The 21,424-nt window shown below is 45.5% G+C and overlaps 1 protein-coding gene across 2 annotated transcripts in view; it reads left to right on the forward strand.

The window, feature by feature from the left end:
• The window catches only part of GRHL2 (grainyhead like transcription factor 2), a 117,986-nt gene that overhangs the window by 54,738 nt on the left and 41,824 nt on the right, over positions 1–21,424 (forward strand). For both annotated transcript variants that reach the window (XM_034763399.1, XM_034763401.1), the window contains exons 8-9: positions 2,217–2,311; positions 14,801–14,959. In XM_034763399.1, the coding sequence (XP_034619290.1) occupies positions 2,217–2,311; positions 14,801–14,959 (254 nt within the window). The remainder of the gene's footprint in view (positions 1–2,216; positions 2,312–14,800; positions 14,960–21,424) is intronic.

The following is a 21,424-nucleotide window of genomic DNA, read 5'->3' on the forward strand; positions in this document are numbered from 1 at the left end:
GTTTATTTAAATTGCAAAAGAAACAAAACTTTCTCGTCAAATTGGAAAGAAGCTATTTATAATATCTATATGCCTTTTCTCTGATGATCACCTGAGCTTGCTTGTTTGTTAAAGTGATCATGTCTTTAAATGTATTCAGACACTATGAGAAACTGAATGCCAGGAAAGCTTGCTTGTTAAGAGGAATTCTCATCCTTTGATCAATAATGAATAGTAAAAATGCAATTATCCAGGCTGTGGTGGTCTAATAGTGGAGTCCCAATATAACATACATTCATGCTGTAGGCCTGGATTTAGAAATGGGTTCATCCTTTTTATTCTACAGAAACGTAAAAGCTGGATCTGCTGTAGAGCAGGCCTTGCTTCTGCTTTCAATGAATCTGTCAGAGCTTTTAAAAAAAAATCATGTAAAGTAGCATCTGGCAGAAAGGGCTCAAGGAGACCAGTGGCAAAATCTTGTTGATTTCACTGGAAGCAAAAGTGAACCCCAAGGGCTTAATCCAAAGCCCACTGAAGCCAGCAGAAAGACTGCCACTGACTTCAGTGGGCTTTGGATCAGGCCCTCAATGACTAGAAATACACAAAAATCTTTCTCCTTCTTCAAATTCCTCCCTAAACCCCAGTTACTACTTCAGAGATTCTTTCCTGCTCAAGGGAGAGAATCTGAGTGGTCCTGAGAGGTGCTGAGCATCCTTAACTCCCATTGACTCAAAGGGAATTGGATGGGGCCATTTGAAGAACTGGGGTCCTGGGAATTGGCACATCATCTTGGCTGGGTAACCTGTAAATGCTCAAACTGACTTCAGCAGGGCTCCATGCTGGTACAGCCATCTGCCTGCATGCTACACAACAATCGGTTTATTGAAGTCTTGTGGTATCTACACTATTGTAGTGGCTTGATTCTGCTTACATTGAAGTCCCTGACTACGCTCCCTTTTCCTTAGAGGAGTGGGAGATCAGGTCCTAGTTTTTCCTCACATCTCCACTATAAACTTGGGCAGGCCAGTGTTCCTAGTTACAAAAACCAGTAGAAATGTTTTGTTTGTTTGCATTTTTTAATTTTAATTGTCTTTTTAATCAACAATTCAAAACCATTTTACCTTCCTCCTCTGAGGATTTCTTATCTAGATAAATTATAGCTTTAGAGAGTTTAAGCACAGATGGATCATTAGATCATCCAATCTGACCTCCTGTAAATCACAGGCCATTCAGTTTCACCCAGTTATCACTGTATTGAGCCCAACCACTTGTGTTTGACTAAAGTGAACTTGTATTTATCTAAAACATATATTCCAAATAGTATGATAATGAAAGAGCATGTGCTTGTTTAACAAATAAGCTTCTTCATTATAGCTTAAATAGTGCATTGTTACTTATTCCAAACAATTGCTGCTAAACTTCCCCATGGTATAGGAAGAAGGGTTTGGCGGAAGAGAAACCACAAAGAGGCTGCATTGCAAACTATAAATGTGAAGAGTCACACTGCTCCCTCCCCCCACCGCCCCCAGTAAAGGCATTCTGCTTTGTATCTTAATTCCCCATTGAGCTCTTCCTTCCCAGATAGAGTATTATACCACTGGAGTTCAGATGTGAGTTCTCTGGAGACATGACTTTTCCTGCACTATGAAAGAAAAGTTCCTTTGCAAAGTCCGCAGTGCAGGAGGGTGGAGAAAGGAGAGAATACTCCTCCCCCTCCCCTCAAAAAAAAAAAATGCTGGCAGATGGATGCCAGAATAATACTTGCATAGCATGTTGCAAGCCTTCCTCAAACTTCGTTGCAAGGCTCATTGGTCTCCTCGGCTCCATGCGTTTCCATAAAGGATTAAATGTTCCTTTTAATGTTCCCATTACCTTGTTTAACTTCCCAGTTTCAGCCTTTCCTTCCTACTGCCAAGTTAACAAGCACACACACTCATTCTCAATACAGAAACACCGGTTCCACGTTAACAATAAAACCTCCAGTAAAAATACAGCTAGCACAGTGTAATAAAGAGTACGGCTCCAGGAAGATTTATTACTCTGAACAGCTGAAAGCTTACATCTTTGTAAATCAGATTTTTAATAATGAAACATGAGCAGCACCATAGCTTTTCCTGACCCCCTAGACATACCTGCATGAAAAGGCAAAGGACAACCTTGCAGAAGAATCTGTGAACTATGAAGATAAATGATAGAACCCTGTTCTTAAAGTCATTTTTATTGGTTGTGTCTTTCAGCTGACTACAAGGAGAGCTTTAACACCATTGGGAATATTGAAGAAATTGCATACAATGCTGTGTCCTTTACTTGGGACGTCAATGACGAAGCCAAGGTGAGTTGCAGCACAGAGTGAATGTATTGTTATTATGCTATTTATAAATATCACCTTCCATCCCATTCATCATTAACAAGCATACGAAAGACAGAAGTGAGCAAGTTCCACATCCTCAAAGCCAGCACAATAAAAGCTTGGTCACTCACTGACTTATGGTGTGGTGGTGGAATCTGTACAAGGCCAGGTGATCTGTGAGAGTAGGAGTCCATCAGAAGGAGACTCCTGGAGGAATGTTTCAAATATAGCCAGGTCCCTGTCTACTAAAGTGAGGTTCAGTGCAAAAAAATGACCGTAAAAATGGTATAGTTTGGGTCCATATTTATTGACTTTCAATAATTTCCATATAAAATATGCTCAGTTTTACACATAATAAGAGAGTGGTTTTTTTCTAACTGCCAGATCTGCCAACCCAAGCTGGGATCTGAGACTCAAGCTGGGGTCTTCCCTTTTCATGCATCATCACCAGTAAGAAAGATTCTGCAAGCCAAATTATGCCCTCCATGATCTGCATGCCATTTTTTTCAGTGGGGTTGTAGATGGACATGAGTCTAGTATACCTCTTCTGCCTCATAAGTGGTGTCATCATAAGGCTTAATTAATCTTTGTTAAGCTCTTTACATTTCCGTGGAATCCATTATCCAAGGCTGTCAAAGTATTTTCGTTATAATTCAGACACATTTAGGAACTTGGTACAGTACTACAGTTTAAGGGAAAGGATAAATGAGTGTCACAGGGGGTCTTCCCTGTAGTATACCCCTTGTGGTCTCTCATGGCTCTGCAGGTGCATTGCATTCAAAGCTCACTTGGGTTTGTCAATCAATTACCAAGACTATGATTCAAAACATGTACGCCCTTGGTGGGGTATGGTTGGTTAAGTCTTTCTACAAAGTGTAACTCAGTTCATTAGGTGCCCCAGTTCACCCCCCACTTTGGATCCACATGAGAGTTCTGATCAGAAGGCCTCCCCAGTCCCCTTCCTGAAGCTTGGGCTGTACTTCAAATGGTCACTGTTTCTTAGGCCAGCAGTCCCCAGCTCTCTTCCCTGGAGCTGGGTTGTAACTTAGGCCGGCTGTAGGGCCTTAGCCAGCTTCTCCTTCAGCTGGCTCCTTTTCCCTAATTAGACCTCAAGTTCAGAGGGTTCAGCAGGCAGCCTTCTCCTGCTGATGTCTGCCCTGCTAGGAGGTAGGAGGCAGGCAGCTTTATGCAAGTTCCCTTCTCTCAACTCATCCTCAATTGGTTGGGTGAGAGGGGAGCTTTGCCCAGCCCACTCTGTAAGGTTCCTGGGCCCTTACAGGAACAGTAATGGATTTTTCTCCCAAACACTGCTTTTTCCTGGGACTGCTTCTTTCCCACCAGTACCTCTTATTTCCTGTCTTTGCATACATCAAAACCTCCCAAAATCTTAAAGGGGCATGCCATATGATGCGAGAATCTGGACGCCTAGGCCCCACTACCCTGTCATATACTGATACAACATGCAATCATATAATCATGTAAAACTGAGGAAAATAGCTTTAGAACCAGTGAAGGGGACCCACCATGAGTGCAGGAATCTGACCATCCATCAGGAGTAACTACGAATGAATGCGAGAAGGGCAAGCGATATTTTTTTCCTGAGTTTCCTGTTTCGAAGGAGGAGGATTTTGCTATTGAGAACAAAAGCTACTGCTACAGCTGGTGAACATTTTTCATTTACAACTTTTCTGGGGGGGGGGGGGGGGAGACAGGAAGGGAAACAAAAAATGGGCTTTTTTCTAGAACTGATCAGAAATGAATTTTTCCTAAATTTTGTTGTGTAGAAATATTCTAATTCTTTTTGTTTTTATTTTGTTTCAAAACTGAAAAACATTCAAAATTGTGGATTTCCATGCAAAATATAAAATCTGGTTCCTGCACAGCTCTCTTAGATGGGAGCATTCCAGCCTGCAGGAATAGATGTAATTCTGACTAACATAATTTATTCATGGAGATACAGTTAATCAGAGATTGAACTGAGTGCGTATTCATGTAGAGATTGTATGGCTACCTAAATCAGTGTGAGTTTATCTAAACTTTCCCCTATTAATGCTTAGCTGGATTTCAACTGGCAATTTCTGGGCTTTTCCAATTTTGTATTGGCATGCAGGTCATTACTTTAAGCTGTGCGGATGTAATGATGTGTGTGAGAAATGAAAAGCTGTAGGTAATGCTAAAAACAAGCTTGTATTCTCTAAGCTTTTATCAGCAAGCAGAATGTGCATTGTAAAAAAGCTTTTTAGAGATCTAGAAATAATAATAAATATTGAACACTGTCAGTGCTCAATAGATTATGGGCCCAGCTTCATTTAAATACAAACCGCACTGTTCTCATGTAGCACAAAGGGGCTGACAAACCTAGAAGGACAGATACACTCACAGCCTAGGTCACCATTGCATCCTACCACAGCAGCATTCTACTCGGAGCAGGCTGCACTCAGAACTGAGCAGCAGCCTTAGCTCCCATTCTCCCAGCTGTTTGTGGACTGGACTGGGAACACTGAGATTATTTTAAGAGAGATTTTTATATTTAATCCATTGTAGAAGAAAAAATACAGTCAACACATCTTTAAAACAAAGGTGCTGGAAAAGCTCCCAAGTTCCTTCAGACGCTGGGCCTTGTTAAATGATATATTTGTACTTGGCCTAGTTGCCATGAAAAATTCCTGTAGGACTTCCAACCCAACCTGCCGTCACCTCATGCCCAGGAAAAGCAGGATGTCTAAGAAAATCCAAGGTGGGAAGGGAGAGCTGGAGCTACATGGACCCCTCATAGACAGAGCTCTCTCTTGTTGGCACCCTTGTGTATATGGTAGTAGCATGATAACGGTAAGGACACTGGCCAGGGGAAGTTGGTGTCCAAAGTAAGTGGTGGGGCTGGCAATTAGATACCCCCCTGCCCTGCAAAAATATTTGACACCCATCACAAAATCATTTCTGACCCCCCTCTCCCTGCAAATAAAGATCGACTAATCAACTTGGGGCTCTTCCTACAAGGGAGGCTAGAATCTGCCTCCTTCCCCTCCTGCTCTCTCCATCGTGGAGAGAACGGAAAAAAGAAAGGCAGCTGCTACAAGGTCTCTTTGTTTAATGAAAGAGAGGGGATTAAAGACCCAGGTAGCGTAAGCCATACTTACAGGATGGGAGACCCTATCCTGGGAAGCAGTGGCTCTGAAAAAGGGGTGGTGGGGAATAATCAGCTGAACATGATCTCCCAGTATGATGTGGCCAAAAGGACTAACATGATCCTCTGGTGCATAAACAGGGGGATTGCAAGTAGGAGTAGAGAGGTTGTTTTACCTCTGTATTTGGCACTGGTGTGACTGCTGCTGGAACACTGTGTCCAGACCTGGTGCTCACAATTCAAGAAGGATGTTGATAAATTGGAGAGGGTTCAGAGAAGAGCTACAAGAATGATTAAAGGATAGAAAAGATGCCTTGTCGGAGCTCAATCTACTTAGATTAACAAAGAGGTTGAGGGGTGACTTGATTACTGCCTGTGAGTACCTACGCGGGGAACAAATATTTGATAATGGGCTTTTAAGCTAGCAGACAAAGGTATAACATGAGCCAATGGCTTGAAGTTGAAGCTAGACAAATTCAGACTGGAAATAAAGCATTCATTTTTAATAGTAAGAGTAATTAACAATTGGAACAACTTACCAGGGGTTTTGGCAGACTCTCCATCACTGACAACTTTTCAGTCAAGGGCCTTGGCTACACTCGGGACCTCCCAGCGCTGCCGTGAAGCGCAAGTGTAGTCGCGCCGCCAGCGCTGCGAGAGCTCTCTCGCAGCACTGTATGTACTCCACCGCTCCGAGGGGAATAGCTTGCAGCGCTGCAGGCTTTGATTACACTGGCGCTTTACAGCACTGTACTCGCTGCGCTCGGGGGTGGGGGAGTGTTTTCACACCCCTGAGCACAGCAAGTTGCAGTGCTGTACAGCGCCAGTGTAGCCAAGGCCAAGGTATGCTCTAGGAATTATTTTGACGTGTGTTAAACAGTAGGTCAGATAAGATGATCATAATGCGTCTGATGAAGTGGGCATTTACCCACGAAAGCTTATGCTCCAATACATCTGTTAGTCTTAAAGGTGCCACAGGACTCTCTGTTGCTTTTTACATGATCATAATGGTGCCCTCTGCCTTTGGAATCTATGAAATTTATTATTTTATTAAAACTCAGTATTTGAAAGCCAATCTCATGATTTCTGGGTGCCTGGCTCCTGATTTTTAGCTACTCGGCATTGGCAATTCTGTAACCATCCCCAACTGATACTGCCAAACCATCCCCGGCCAGCACACCAGGGGTTTTTAGAGTGGTAAGGGCTCTGCCATTCCATGTGAGATAGGAGCAGAATGGCCGAGGGAGCTTTCTCCCACTATGCCACTCCAGTCACTCCCTCTCCATAACGTTAAGAAGGCAACTCTCACTTAAATCATTGGCAATTTAAAATAATGGGAGCTAATGAGTCTTTTTAGGACCAAACGGTGCTGCCAAGCTCTATGCCTGAAGTCTAGGAAACCTGTTTCCTGCAGGAGTTGCTAGTTGAAATGCATGGTAGCCTGTGCTTATTCATTGACATGATCATCAAATATTTGACTCAAAGTGGACTTGAAATCTATGTGTATTGACAAGAATGAGATGGTTAGTGATAAATGTGGGGGTTGCAGTTAGCAGATTATATGATAACATGATAGGTACAACTTGCTGCAAGTTACCACCGTACACTAAAATGTATTGGCCAGCGCACACACACTATGAGCTAGGGGTGTGATTCCCTTGCTTGTATACACATGCTCGCTCTAGCTCTCAGCAAGCTAGCGTGAGTATAAACAGCAGTGCAGCTGCGGTACCGCTGGTAGCAGAAGTGCAGGCACAGCTGAGCCATGTCAAGTACAAACCAGCCTGAAACAAGTGGGTATGTACTCAGCCAGGCTCAGACATGCCCTATCTCCAGAGTTAGATCTTTCCTTTCTCCATCATTGCCTGCTCCACCTGGTGGGCAGCTGATTTAGGGCCAGATCCTCCCTCCCATATTCCACCTGAGTGGAACAATTTGAGGAGAAAGATACTACTCAGCCTGAGTAAGGGCGTCAAGATCTGGGCATCAGCAAGGGAAGGCTGTCCAAAACTTTCACACAGACTATCAGTTCGGTCTGATGTAAAAGGAACAAACACACACACAAAGAATTCAAACAGAGACCTCTTTTATCTCCTCGGTTATAAGAGAATTACAGCTTCAATAAAGCCAGCTCATCTTGCTGTAATCCTTGATTTTCCCACTGTTCCTTAGTGTAGGTTGGAAGAGGGAGAGGAATCATTCTCCATGAACCCGATATATAGCACACTGAATTCAGTGGGCGTCTGTCCACGAACTTTAGTGGGCTTTGGATCCGGCTCCATGTCAGAAGAATCCTTTTCTTTTGCCAATTAAGATCCTTCAGGACTCGATCCTACTGCCACTGAAGTCAACAGCAACTGTCTGACTCGGTTGAGTGAGAGCAGGATTAGGTCCTCAGTCAGCACACACTTCCTCCTCCTTCTCGATGGGGACTTTTTTTTACCTATTTAGGCTAAATCCATGGGATTTATTGGCTAAATCTGGGGCCCAGGGGAGTCAGAAGAAGAGATTTCCAGTCATGTTTAGCCTCATCTCCAGCTTCCTCAGAAGAAAGACACTGTAGGTATTAAGGGAGTGTCACTAGAACGGGAAAAAAGGATTTTATCTGGCGAGTAACCCATCTCACTTTCATTCCCCCACTTGCCCTTTACGCATAGAATATCGATATTTAAGAGCAAGGTGATGAGCTGGTTTCTCACCTAGTTTAACATGAAGGCAGCCTTTAATGTTGGTAAAGGAAGATGGAAAACAAAAAACTAAGCATGGAGTGGCTGTGTGACTATAAAAAGCTAATATTTCTGCAGTGTCTGTTCTGCTGTACTATAGACAAGGCCGGCTCCAGGCACCAGCCGAGCAAGCTCATGCTTGGGGCGATAGATTCTCAGGGACGGCTTCCCTCCAATCCCTTTTTTTTGTTTTGTTTTTGTTTTGCCGCTCTGGCCGCCCCGCAGGTTTTTTTTCTTTTTGGTTCGCCGCTCCGGCGGCCCTGCAGGGGGCGGCAGCATGGAGGAGGGGAGTGCCATGCTGGGAGCGGGCTGCGCGCCCTGTCTGCCCCAGCTGGTGCCAGGTCTGAAGCAAGCCCGGCAGGGCAGCCCGCGTCCTTCCCTGCCCACCGACCGGAGCAGCGCGGAGCCCTTTCGGCGGGTGGCACTGTGGAGGGGCCGCGTGGCGAGCGCCCCGCTGAAGGAAGCCCTGGCCGCCCCCCTTCTCTCGCTCCCCCTGCTCCCTCCCCCTCTCCCCCGCTAGCCGGGGTGCGCACTCTGCTGCCCGGGGCACGTCTGCAGCGCAGGGAGTCCCCCTGCACCCTGGCTCCAGCCGCCCCGCACGGTTTTTCTTTTTTTGCTTGGGGTGGTAAAAAAGCCAGAGCCGGCCCTGATTATAGATGTGCTGAAGTCACAGCTTGGTTGGATAACAAAGATCTAGTGGAACTTTGGTGACAACATAACCCTTTTTTTTCCTGGTAATAGTTACATTTTCAGTTTGACTCATGATAAAATTTTAACTTTTGGGGAAAGTAATTAATAACCAGACCAGAGACCACACTAGCTTCATTTTTCCTAAGCTGCACAAACTCTTAAGATGTAGCTGAAAATAAATTGGTGCCATGAGCATGATTAATAGAAAACAAATTTAAACAGTTAGGACTGAGTTACATCTGAGCTTTCTCCATGATGAAAAAACCGTGCACACAGGCAATTTACTTCCAGTGATTATTTTATATGAAAGTCAAGGCACCAATTCAGTGCACAGTTCATGAAGAAAAATATCACTTTAATGCAGATGCAAAGCAGCATGTAGATTGGGTTGAGGTGGTTGCACTGTGGTGACCTATGTATACTCAATGTAGACAATGTCTTTTGTTTACCTTGTGAGCAGTGTAGGATTTGTGATGGCCTTACCCATTCATATCCTTGCTAAAGCTACATCAAATTCTATTTCACTGGGGAAGAAATTAATTATTAATGGTTAATTATTACTATTTTTTTGTATTACTGTAGCACCTACGAGCCCCAGGCCTGGACCAGGACCCCATTGTGCTAGGGGCTGCACAAACACAGAACAAAAAGAAGTCCCTTCCCCAAAGATTAGTCTTTTTCAAACTTTTTTTTTAAATTTAAAGCTGGAAGGAATAGACATTTTGTATTTGAGGACTGGTACCAGAACTTCTTTAGTATTAGGCTTGGAGCCAGGTTTAATAAATCATCCCTCTGTATATGTATAAAGAGGATAATAAAACAGCTTGTGGTAGCAAGCCAGGTTGAAATTTCATTGTATACAAATGGTTCAGTAAATATGCAGCTGGGATTAAGGGCAAATGGCATTTTTATGTAGTTGCTGGGGTGTGGTGTGGGTTAAGGAAGCTTCAAAAGAGAAATGTAAACATTCTCTGGAGACATTGGTCTTGAACTAAATCAAAGGCCTTACCTTTGTATAGGATTTAGAAGGTAATGCACAGCAAGAAAAACTATAAAGCTGCACTTATGGTAATATAAAAGGGATGATGGGATTGATTTTTTTTTCAGTGAACAGACATGTAGTTTAACTCTTTGGTGTCACAGTATGGAATGTAGTGTTTCAAAAGCTGAAGCCTGATCAGTCCTCTAAAGAGCAGCGCTCTGGATATAGACTCCATATATTGGCAGCGATATATAGGGAAATGGTTGCACAGTTTTTAATTTTTTGTTATGAAAAATTCCTATCAGTTCTTTTTAAGGTGATGAAAACAAGAAATGCAAACAGTAATAAAAGGTTTATATGTTACAGATTTAATGACTAAAGACCTTTACAATGTATAAAACAGGAGATTGAGGTAGGAGTCATGTTGGCTGGATTAAATGATAAAGGAGAAATTAATCCCTGAGCCTTGCATTCTCTCCTGGCAGGTAGCTGTGTTTTTTGTCTTGTACAGCACTAATTACCCTGCCATTGTTATCAAATGATAAGTAATCCTTATAATTGTTGCACAAGAGAGGAACTCCTCCCTGAAAAGAGGTAGAGATTTTGGCTATAGGTTCCCCATATGAAACAATCTAGGCTGGCCTCAGTTTCTTATTTGTTTTAGGCCAGTTCTGTCAGCTTCTCATGCATCAAACGTTTCTCCAGTTTAATTTTTCATTGTCAAAGTGTACTTGATCCCCCAGTAGCTCAGGTGAGCAGATGGATGAAATACCATCACATTGCTCAAACGTGTTCCTCACATCCAGCGGAACCCTAGCTAAAGTTCTCTCTATACTAAAGATACAACCAAGGCTCTTTCCTGGTTGCAAAACATAGTTAAGGTCCAGTCTACACTACATATTGGAGTCGGATTTGTAAATGAATTGGGGGACAAGTGCCTGTAATCAGAATCCCAAATACGGTTGTATATGGAATATTAGACAGGACCTTAGGAAAAACAGCAGTACTGCTATTACAGCTTTTTCCAAGTCTATGTTGTCCAACCATATGACTCTACCATGGAGGAGGCCAGGGCAAGAAGGCTTTGGGACCAAAGAGTATCTTTGAATGTGACACTCTTGTTTCTCCTGATTCCTGACTGTCAGTGTGTTAGGAAGAATGGTCCTGGGAGCCTGGTATGAGTTAATCTTTTGCACCCTTTTATGGCTAGTTGTGATGTGTGTTCTGCTACCTCAGAAGAGGCTGTTTGCACTCTCAGCCTCAGACAAGAGTAAGGTTTACATGAGTGTTATACAGGGAAATGTGGACCCCACTTGAAGGGGCAACTGAAATTACTGTTGGTCAGAATAGTCCACATTTCCTCAGTCATTGCCTCAGGGAGTGGGGAGATGAACATTGGGTCAATATTAGGAAGGGAAAGGAGAATCTTCACTAGGTTAGTTGGGTTCCTTTCATTGCAGAGATATGCTACAATAACTATTATGGCCAGTGCTAAATTCTTCTAGAGGGGAAAGGAGAGTAACAATTTAGGATGTCAGAGGAGGCTATAAGGGAGAAAGATGGTACTGTAGAGGATTACAGACTGGGTGATCAAACAGAAGAGGTTCAGCAGATTCTTTTTCCATGTTGTTGCTTTTCCTCTCATACCAAATTCCAAACTTGTCTTCCTCTGTTCTGAGGAACAACATATATGGGATGGTGTGTAATGCACTTTAAGAAGGGATCAAAGCTAGAAGCTGAATTCATAGTTATCAATAGGACAAGTGGAAAGACTGGAGTACGGTTCATCCTTTATGATTTCATAGAACATATGTAACAGAAAAGGCATCTGCTGTAGAATAATTTGTTTGCGAAGAGCAATTCTACTGTCTGGAGCAAAACAGTCCATGTTTCAATTTCTAGTCCTGCTGCATGTGGTAGTTCGATTTCTCGTTGTGCTCTCTGCTGCCTGCCTATCTACTGATCTATTCCTAGAGCATCAGTCACCGTGGTATCTAAGTGCCATCCTGTCTAGGGCCGATCACTGGAGTCAAAAACTCTGTGAAAATTTAAAATGCGCTGAGAAATAATGTAAGGTCCCCCCTCAGCATTCAAATAATTAATGACTGGTCAGACAAGTCTTCCAGAGGCAAACTCCAACGGAGCACCTTGTCATCTTCAATGATGCAAAATAAGAAAAGAAAATAAACTCCAAGAAGGTGTATAGTCTTCCCACCCTACCACATTGTAAATTGCTTTTCCAGATCAAAAGCCTGCTTTAAAGGGAAGCTAATAGAAAAGTGTTCTGAGACATAAAACCCTTCTGAAAATCAATGATCTGTGTTAATTCTAATCCACCTATCTATCCACATGGTACAAATGAGAAATTAAGCACAGTATGCCAGTCCTCACCTTCATATGTGTGCCATGAATGTACAACCATTGACCATTGGAGTGATGAAATATCACTATGCAAGATTAGGATATTGAATTTTATTGCGTCTATTATTTTCATTAATTGATATCTGTCTCTGTAGCAGGGACCTTTGTAATGTTTCAGAAAAAAGAAAGGCTAACAGCTGCAACAGTTTATCTTCTCTGATATCTCTTACTATTTCTCCTACCTCCAGAAATGTAGGCCAGAGAGAATACACAGTGCATGGAATTGGATAAGATGGGGGCAGTGCTTTATGTCTTATGTGAGCACATGGTGTGATTCAGAGCACCTCAGCAACCTGTTGAGCAAACATGAAGTGCAAATGTGGCATGGGTTTCCACTCACATTTTTGATGTTGCGTTTAGTTCTTTCTGGTGCAAAAATATAGACTAAAATATAGCAGGACCAGATTCTCACCTTTTAAGGCCCTTCACCATGCTCTAGCAATGTAAAGTTAGGGTTACCATCCGTCCGGGTTTCCCCGGACATGTCCGGCTTTTTTAGCTTTAAATGGCTATCTGGGGGGGGATTTCTAATAAGGTAGAAATGTCCGGGATTTCCCTCTTCCCCTCATGCAGAGTGCGGTGTGGCTGATTGGACGGCTGTGCCTGATTGAAAGCCGCTCGCAGCCACTGGGGCCTCTAGCAGCCAGAGTCCCTCCCCCTCCCCCGCTCCCTCCTCCCCCGCAGAGCAGCACCTTATTTGTTTGGCTGCACGTGGAGCCCGCAGCTCTCCCTCGGCCTGGTGGGGGGGCAGGCAAGGGACAGGGAACGGGGGGTTAGATTGGTTGGGGGTTCTGGGGGGGCTGTCAGGAGAAGGGGGTGTAGAGAGCGGTTGGGGCAGGCAAGGGACAGGGAACGGGGGGGTTAGATTGCTCGGGGTTTTTGGGGGGGCTGTCAGGAGAAGGGGGTGTAGAGAGCGGTTGGGGTAGTCAGGGAGCAGGGAGACTTAGATAGGGGGTGGGGTCCTGGGGGCAGTTAGGGTGGGGGGGGACAGGTAGGGGGTAGGGGGATTCTGAGGGGAGCGGGAAGTGGGAGGGGGCGGGGCTAGGGCGGCACCCCGTGTCCTCTTTTTTGATTGTTGAAATATGGTAACCCTATGTAAAGTGGTGTTTACGTTCTCTTTAAGGCACTGTCAGAACAGTGTAACAGAGACTTAAGATAAATGAGCGTAAGGCCCCCTGTGTTTCCAAGAAATTTGCACCAATGTCCACCCCTAACCTAGGGAACTAGACAGGCTGGGCTTTAAACTGAAGCAAAATAACACTATCAGTTTCAAAATCAGTTTCAGCTAGGGCCCTTCCCTGATGCCTTCCCCTCATTTCAGTTAAAGTTCAACTACTTGATTTGTAAATGCAGCAGTGTGATACAATCAAGTGCAGAAATGCTGCTGTGCCATTAGCTCAGTCAGGTAAACAAGCTGTGCCAACTCCATCATAAACTACCTTGCGGTAATATTAACTCCTGCAGTTAGAGTAAAGTGCCCCTCCCCCAAAGCGACACCAGCACTGCTCTTTTCTCTGGATGCAAGCTAGCACAGAGATATGAGGGGCTGGACTTTAATGTTCCCTGCTAAACAAAAATCTTTCCTTTTGTGGGTGGGGAGAGGCCTCTGCAATTCCGTGATGTCTCTAATTCTTATACCACCCTGTGGATTCCCACCGCCTACAAGTCTCTGCTCTGCACCCTCGAAGTCCCACAGCAACAGCTTGTGTCCTTGCAGATGAGCAGGACTTTGGGCTCGCTATGGAGACCATCAAAGTTCTTCCTCTAGGAGTCAGTAAATTTTATTCCAGAAGGTTTTATTGCCATAACTTAGGCAATTTGTATTGGCAGTTTTCCTTTGTATCCTCTTAGTATAAAGTGCTTAGTTTTCATCTGTGGGAAAGAGATAAATCTAATCAAGTTAAAACATAATCAGCACAAACGAATATATGATGCACAGGTATTTCAATGGGAAATAACTAAAAGCAACTGGATTTTTAGTATCACATTTTCATCTCTAAAATCCCATGTCGGGTATTCTGGATTGGGAGAAACCAGTATTTCAGAGCAAAACTAATAATTTATTATTTGTATTGTGATAGCACTTAGGAATACCAGTCATAGACCAGGACTGCACTGTGCTAGTTGCTGTCCAAAACAGAACAAAAAATGGTCCCTCCCCAAAGATCTTACAATCTAAGCATAAGGCAAGAGATAGCAGGTGGATATAGGCAGACAGACCAGGGGAATACAAGGACACAATAAGACAATATTCATCAGCACACCAGCTGCCTAACTGTTCTCAAGTTTTATGTAAACTTCATGGCAAAGAAGAGTGCTAAGAAAGGATATGAAGAAGGAGAATGAGGCAGCTTCACAGATATTTATGAGGAGTTTTTCCCAAGTGTTTTTTAAATGAGATGACCCTGGCTTTAATCTTTGCCAGACATTTCCATAGGTCCCAAGTGTCCTACATTTAGTAGCAATTTCAGAATAACAGTTTGCACAGCATTTTAAGGTAACTTCTGATCTCCATCTCTCTGCTTCAGATTTTCATCACGGTGAATTGCCTGAGCACGGATTTCTCCTCACAAAAAGGAGTGAAGGGGCTTCCTTTGATGATTCAGATAGACACATACAGCTACAATAATCGCAGCAATAAACCCATCCACCGGGCCTACTGCCAGATCAAGGTCTTCTGTGACAAAGTGAGTGAAGATAACATTGTGAAAGATGGAGGGAGCCCATATCCAAGGTCTCCTTTTTCTCTCTGATGTGCTTGCTATCACCAATATTTGGAGTGGCTTCTCCCCTCTCCTCATATGGGTTGGGGCCTGGGTTCTTTTATTTTTTCTTGGTGCATGGAGCCTCCACACAAAGTAACTCCTCACTGTGCCCTATATACAGGGGTGCAGTCCCTTGAAAAAATCAATGATAACCCTACAAGCTGGAAAGGAGTGTAAATCCCAGGACACAGGGGACAATAAGGTAAATAATACCAGTGCAGAAACACCCCTTCAAAAATAACAGTGTAACAAAGGGAGGGGGACTTTACTGGGAACAGGAACATAGGATCTGGGGAAGGAAGGGATTAAGGTTAACTAATAAACATAAATAAGCCAATTTTCCGCCTCCTTATACTCACAAACTCCTCCAACCACACCTCTCTCCCTGGCACCTTAGCAAGTTTAGCCAAGGCTGCATGTGCCAAGATGGAGACTTTTACCTCATCCCTTGTTGGGCAAGGTCCTCTCCTGATTCCAGCCAGGCTCGCTGGTTTCCTGGTCTGAAATTCTCCTAGGGTCTTGGTTGGCTGGCAGTAGCTGTCACTCTGTCTGGATGTTTTCCACTGTAGTGCTGCTGCTGCTTGATCCAGGCAGCTAAAGTCTCTGAGCATGCAAATACCCCTCGAGGGAAGGGAGAATTCAGCAGGAACTTCCTGAGCTGCACTCACTCTCCCAGCTCCAAAACTCAACAAAAACCCCTAAACCACCTTTCTTCATCAGTTTGTCCCTTACCCAGTTCACTTGCTGGAAGCTGTTCAAGCCTGGCTTGTCACTGGTCCAGTGGACTGCTTGTCCAGATTACCCCATGAAGAAGCTTCCCTAACTGGCCATAGCAGATATTTTTAGTTTCTTTTGCCTCCACCCCTAATTCCAGGCATGCTGGAAATAAGGTCAGGGGATTCTGGTAGCCATTTTAGTTGTAATTCTATTGGTAGTGCCCCTTAGGGTATGTGTAAACGGCAATTAAAAACCCAGAGCTGCCTGTGCCAGCTGACTCGGGCTTGCAGGACTTGGCTAAGGGGCTGTAGACGTTCGGTCTTGGGCTGGAGCCCTGCAAGGTGGGAAGGTTCCAGAGGTCAGGCTTCAGCCTGAGCCTGAATGTCTACATTGCAATTAAATATCTCCGCAGCCCAAGTAGGGTTGCCAGGCATCCGGTTTTCGACTGGAACACCCGGATGAAAAGGGACGCTGGCGGCTCCAGTCAGCACCACTTACCAGGGTGTTAGAAGTCCGGGTGGCGGGGCAGCGGGGCTAAGGCAGGGGCAATCAGGAGCAATGCTGCCTCCGCCCCCAGCGCGGGCTCCGCAGCTCACGTTGGCCAGGAACCACGGCCAATGGGAACTGCGATGGCGGTGTCTGCAGGCACAGGCAGTACACACTGCGCACAGCTACCTGGCCGCATCTCTGCGTAGGGGTCAGATATGCCGGCCGCTTCTGGGAGTAGCGTGGAGCCAGGGCAGGCAGGGAGCCTGCCTTAGGCCCGCTGCGCCCCTGACTGGGAGCCACCTGAGGTAAGCACTGCCCGGCCGAAGCCCGCACCTTGAAATCCCTGCCCCAGGTTAGAACCCCCTCCCGCAACCAAACTCCCTTCCAGAGCCTGCAGCCCGCGTCCCCTCCTGCACTGCAAACCCCTTGGCCCCAGCATGGAGTCCCCTCCTGCATCCCAAACCCCTCATTCCCCACCCCACCCCAGAGCCTGCACCCCCAGCCAGAGCCCTCACCCCTTCCTACACCCCAACTTCTTGCCCCAGACCAGAGCCCTCTCCCATACCCATAACCCCTCATTTCTGGCCCCACCCCAGAGCCCGCACCTCAGCTGGAGCCCTCATCCTCTTCCGCACCCCAACTCCCTGCCCCAGCCCGGAGCCCCCTCCCGTACCCTGAACCCCTCATTTCTGGCCCCACCCCAGAGCCAGAACCCCCAGATGGAGCCCTCACCCCCTCCTACACCCCAACCCCCATCTCATCCCAGTGAAAGTGAATGAGGATGGGGGAGAGTGACGGAGGGATGGGGGCTGGAGTGAGTAGGAGGCAGGGCCTCAGAGAAGGGGCAAGGCCTTGGGGAAGGAGTGGGGTGGGCAGAGGTGTTCAGTTTTGGGCAATTAGAAAGTTGGCAACCCTAAGCCGAGCCTTGCAGCATGAGCCACTTGCTGGTATAAACCAGAGTAAATGGTGGATTCTCTGTAACTTGAAGTCTTTAAATCATGATTTGAGGACTTCAGTAACTCAACCAGTGGTTTTAGGTCTATCACAGGAGTGGGTGGGTGAGGTTCTGAGGCCTGGGATGTGCAGGAGCTCAGATTGGATGATGACAATGGGCCCTTCTGGCCTTAAAGTCTATGAGTCCATCCAGAAAGGAACAACTTCAACAGGAGAGACTGAGGGATACCCATATCAGAATTCTCTATAGGTCAGTGGTTAGTGCACTCTCCTGAGTGGTCGGAGACCTTTGTTCAAATCCTTTCTCCACCTCTGGCAGAGAGGGGGAATTAAACCTGATCTCTCACATCTAACCACTGAGCTAAAAGTTATCAGATGGACACCTTCTCCAGACAGATTTTGAATGGGCCCTGATCCAGCGTACTCAGAGGCAGGGGTGTGTGCAGGAATTTAAATTTTATCCCTTTAGGAGGGGCACGTTCTGTGCCCCCACCAAGGCCCAGGGTTGGAGGAGCTGTCAGCTCCCAAGGTGGCCCCCTGGGTTGGGAGGAGCTCACTTCCCCCCATCCCCTACCAGGGCCAGAAGGAGCTCACTCTCCTCCCTCCACCACAACCCCAGGGACTGGAAGAGCTTGCTCCTTCCCCACACTGTGGCCCTTTGGCTGGAGGAGTTCTGTGTCCCTGACAATTACCTGCTTGCCCCCACTTCTGCATGCCCCTGCTCAGGGCCGGCCCACACATTTTGGCACCTGAGGTGGGGAGCTCAAGTGATACCCCCATACCTCCTCGCTTGGGCCAAAACTTTGAAAGGTCTCAATTCTGCCTTCTTCCTGTTCTGCTCCTCTCATGGTACTGTTCTGCTAACTACCCCAATAAAGGAGAACTAACAACTTAAAATGCCTTGTTCAAAAATTTTAAGTAATACTTAACTTTCAAACGCCTGAACAGCAAATGTAACTTCTCTTGTCTGCATAGTAAACACTGGCATTTTTATCTGTTTGAATAATCAAAGTGGTGCTTTCCATGCCTTCTTGGTTGCAGAGATTTTAACTGCTTCCTGAAGGTCCACAGTCTGGGTCAGCTCATGCTCTATTGAGATGGTTGCAAGGCCGACCAGCCTCTCCTGTGTCATTGTGGAGCGTAGATGTGTTTTTATTAACTTCAGCTTGGAGAAGCTGCGTTCTCCACCGGCAACTGTTACAGGAAGTGTTAGAAATATGTGCAAAGCAACAAAAGCATTTGGAAAGAGGGTGGTCATCTTATTTGTGCACATATATTCCAGAACAGCCTTTGGAGTTGACCCTGATGAAATGTATCTTGAAAGGGCTTTCAGTTCATCACCTAAATCACTCGCATCAATATCGCACATGTTATCATGTGTCAACACTGTCTCTAGTGCCCTGCATTGCTGGTGTAGGTCTTCTTCAGGTATAGTGAGGAGTTTTGGAATATCATACAACATCCCAAATATACTGCTGTGTTCCTTGAGCTGCATGAAATGTACTTCAACTGACTGTATTGCACAATCTAGCCCCTGGTTAAAGAATTCAACTTTGAATTGTTGTTTGGGGTCTCTTATGGGATTATCCCGTGCCTCGTAATCAAAATGTCTTCTTCTTCGGTGACTCTTGTATTCTTGAATGGGTGGGAAAATAGCTTCAGTGTGAAGTTCCTCTGCCAACATTCTTCAGAATGTTTTGAAATCCCTCATCTGACTGGTAAGACTGTAGGTATGACTTCGTTTTGTCCAGTTGTTCCATTGCTCCAGATATATCAAAATCAACACCTTGGAGTCTCTTGCTTACAACATTTATTTCAAACACTATGTCATGCTACAACACTAAGCTACACAGAATTTGAAGTTATGTATGTTTCTGGTGATTCCATTTCCCTCTGCCTCTGTTCTCCCACAAACAGTTCCTGTCATAGCATTATTCTCCATAATGGCAAGTATGGCATCATCTATCTTCCCAATTTGGTGTTTTATAGGCTTTATCGCCTCCACTTGACTTTCCCATCGTGTGGCACTCAGTGGTTTCAGTGTCAGATAGGATGTTCCCAGATGTTGCTTCAAAATTTGCCATTGATGAGTTGAAGCAGAGAAAAATACATAGATGCTTTGAATTACATTAAAAAATTCAGCGATCCTCACTAGAAGCTGATGCTGCATCACTGACCACCAAGTTCAATGAATGAGAACTGCATGGGACAAAAAAAGCTCGAGGGTTTAGCTCTTGGATCCAGGTCTGCACTCCTCTGTTCTTTCCTCTCATGTTGGCACCATTATCGTAGCCCTGACCTCTCATGTCAGTTTTCGTAATTCCCATATCTTCCAGCTTTTTAAGAAGCACATTTGTCATACCAGCTCTTGTAGTATCATCAATGTCAATAAATTCTAGAAATGCTCTCTGACAGTTACCATTGCAGGGGCATTTTCACTAGGTTCTGTTGTTGTTACAAAACGCACCATTAAAGTCATTTGTTCCGTATGGCTGATGTCAGGTGTGCAGTCCAGAATAACAGAGTAATATCTTGCTGACTTCAGATCTGCCACAATCTTCTGTTTGACTTTTGTTGCCAATAACTGTATGATCTCATTTTGAATTGTTTTTCCAAGGTAGCAGTGTGTGTACATTTCTTGGGTGGTGACTCTTCTTAGATGCTCCTGGAGTACAGCATAAAACTGAGCCATCAGCTCCACAATTTTAAGGAAGTTTCCATTGTTTGGCACATACAGCTGATCTGAAGTGCCATGCAGTGCTAGGTTTTGGGTAGCAAGCATTCTCACAATGGCAATGAGCCTTTTCAGAACATTTTGCCAGTAAAGAGACTCTGATGCAATCTTCTCTTGATGCTGATCATCTATGGTGGCCTTTAACGGTAATCTCATCTCAAGATCTTTCCACCCAATGAATGCTCTCTGGTGATTTGCTGCCTTCTCATGGCGTGCCAGATTTCTAGCCAGATTTTTCCAGCCCTTTGTTCCTGTAGAACCCACTGTGGCTGGAACATTAGACTGGAAGAGTTTGCAACAAAAACAGTATGCAGCGTTCTGGGTTTTTGAGTACATAAGCCATGGCCTCTCCAGTTTGTCACCATTGGGGATTTCAAGCCAGTAATGTGTTGGATGGAAACTATTCTCATTGTGTTTGGGGAACATGAAGTTTTTCACTTGCTGTGGCCCATGCAGTACAAGGAAGTCCCTCAAGCTACTGCTCAAGTGGGTCCACAGTCCTGGATCATCTAGACTTAAGGAACTAAACTCAGCAGCAGCTGTTTCTTGCGCCTCCATCACACTCTTCTCTGATCTACACTTTTCTTCAGGAATGTGCATGGTTACATCTATTTGAGATGGAGATATGGATGCTGTAGTAGCTGCCAGGTCACCTGCACTCTGACTAACTAGAAGATCAGGCATCTCTTCACCACTCACATCCTCACTGGGGCCAAAAGGCTCACCGTGAACATTTGTGTCTATGTATCTCAGGAAAGCTCCTTCCTGCTTAGATAGACAAGCTTCCTTTGTTTTCTTTCTTTTTCTGAATGCTGCCCCAGAGGAGCGTTTTCTTCTTTCATCCATGACTGCTGTTCTGTGCCAGCTATAGTGGCTCTCAACACTCAATTGAAGGGGACAAATAAGCAGGCTGGTAGCAGGGCCTGAATGAGGGAGGATATCAGTGTCTTAAGGGTCTAACTGGCTCCTACTACTTCAGTTGACTGCCTGTTCTCCTCAAGTGTGTTCAGGGAAGCAGCAGGAAACAGGAAGCTCCCTGAGAAGCTGGTGTTAATCAGTCCAGGCTCCTGGGGGTGCTAGAGAGGTCCATAAGAGGCTCCTCCTCCTCTCTCTCCCTGCAGCTCCTGCTGCGTTCTGTTAGGGTTACCATATTTCAACAAGCAAAAAAGAGGACGGGAGGAGCCCCGCCCCTGCCCCTCCCACTTCCCGCCCCCCCAGAACCCGCAACCCTCCCCCCGTTCCTTGTCCCCTGACTGCCCCCTCCTGGGACCCCTGCCCCTAACTGCCCCCCAGGACTCCACTCCCTATCTAAGCCTCCTTGCCTCTTGTCCCCTGACTGCCCCAACCCTTATCCACACCCCCACCCCCAGACAGACCCCTGGGACTCCCACGCCCCATCCAACCACTCCCCACCCCCTGACAGCCCCCCCCCGAACTCCCAACCCATCTAAACCCCTCTGCTCCCTGTCCCCTGACTGCTCCGATCCCTCTCC

The sequence above is a fragment of the Trachemys scripta genome, chromosome 2 (genome assembly GCF_013100865.1).
Source record: "Trachemys scripta elegans isolate TJP31775 chromosome 2, CAS_Tse_1.0, whole genome shotgun sequence".
NCBI lineage: Eukaryota > Metazoa > Chordata > Testudines > Emydidae > Trachemys > Trachemys scripta.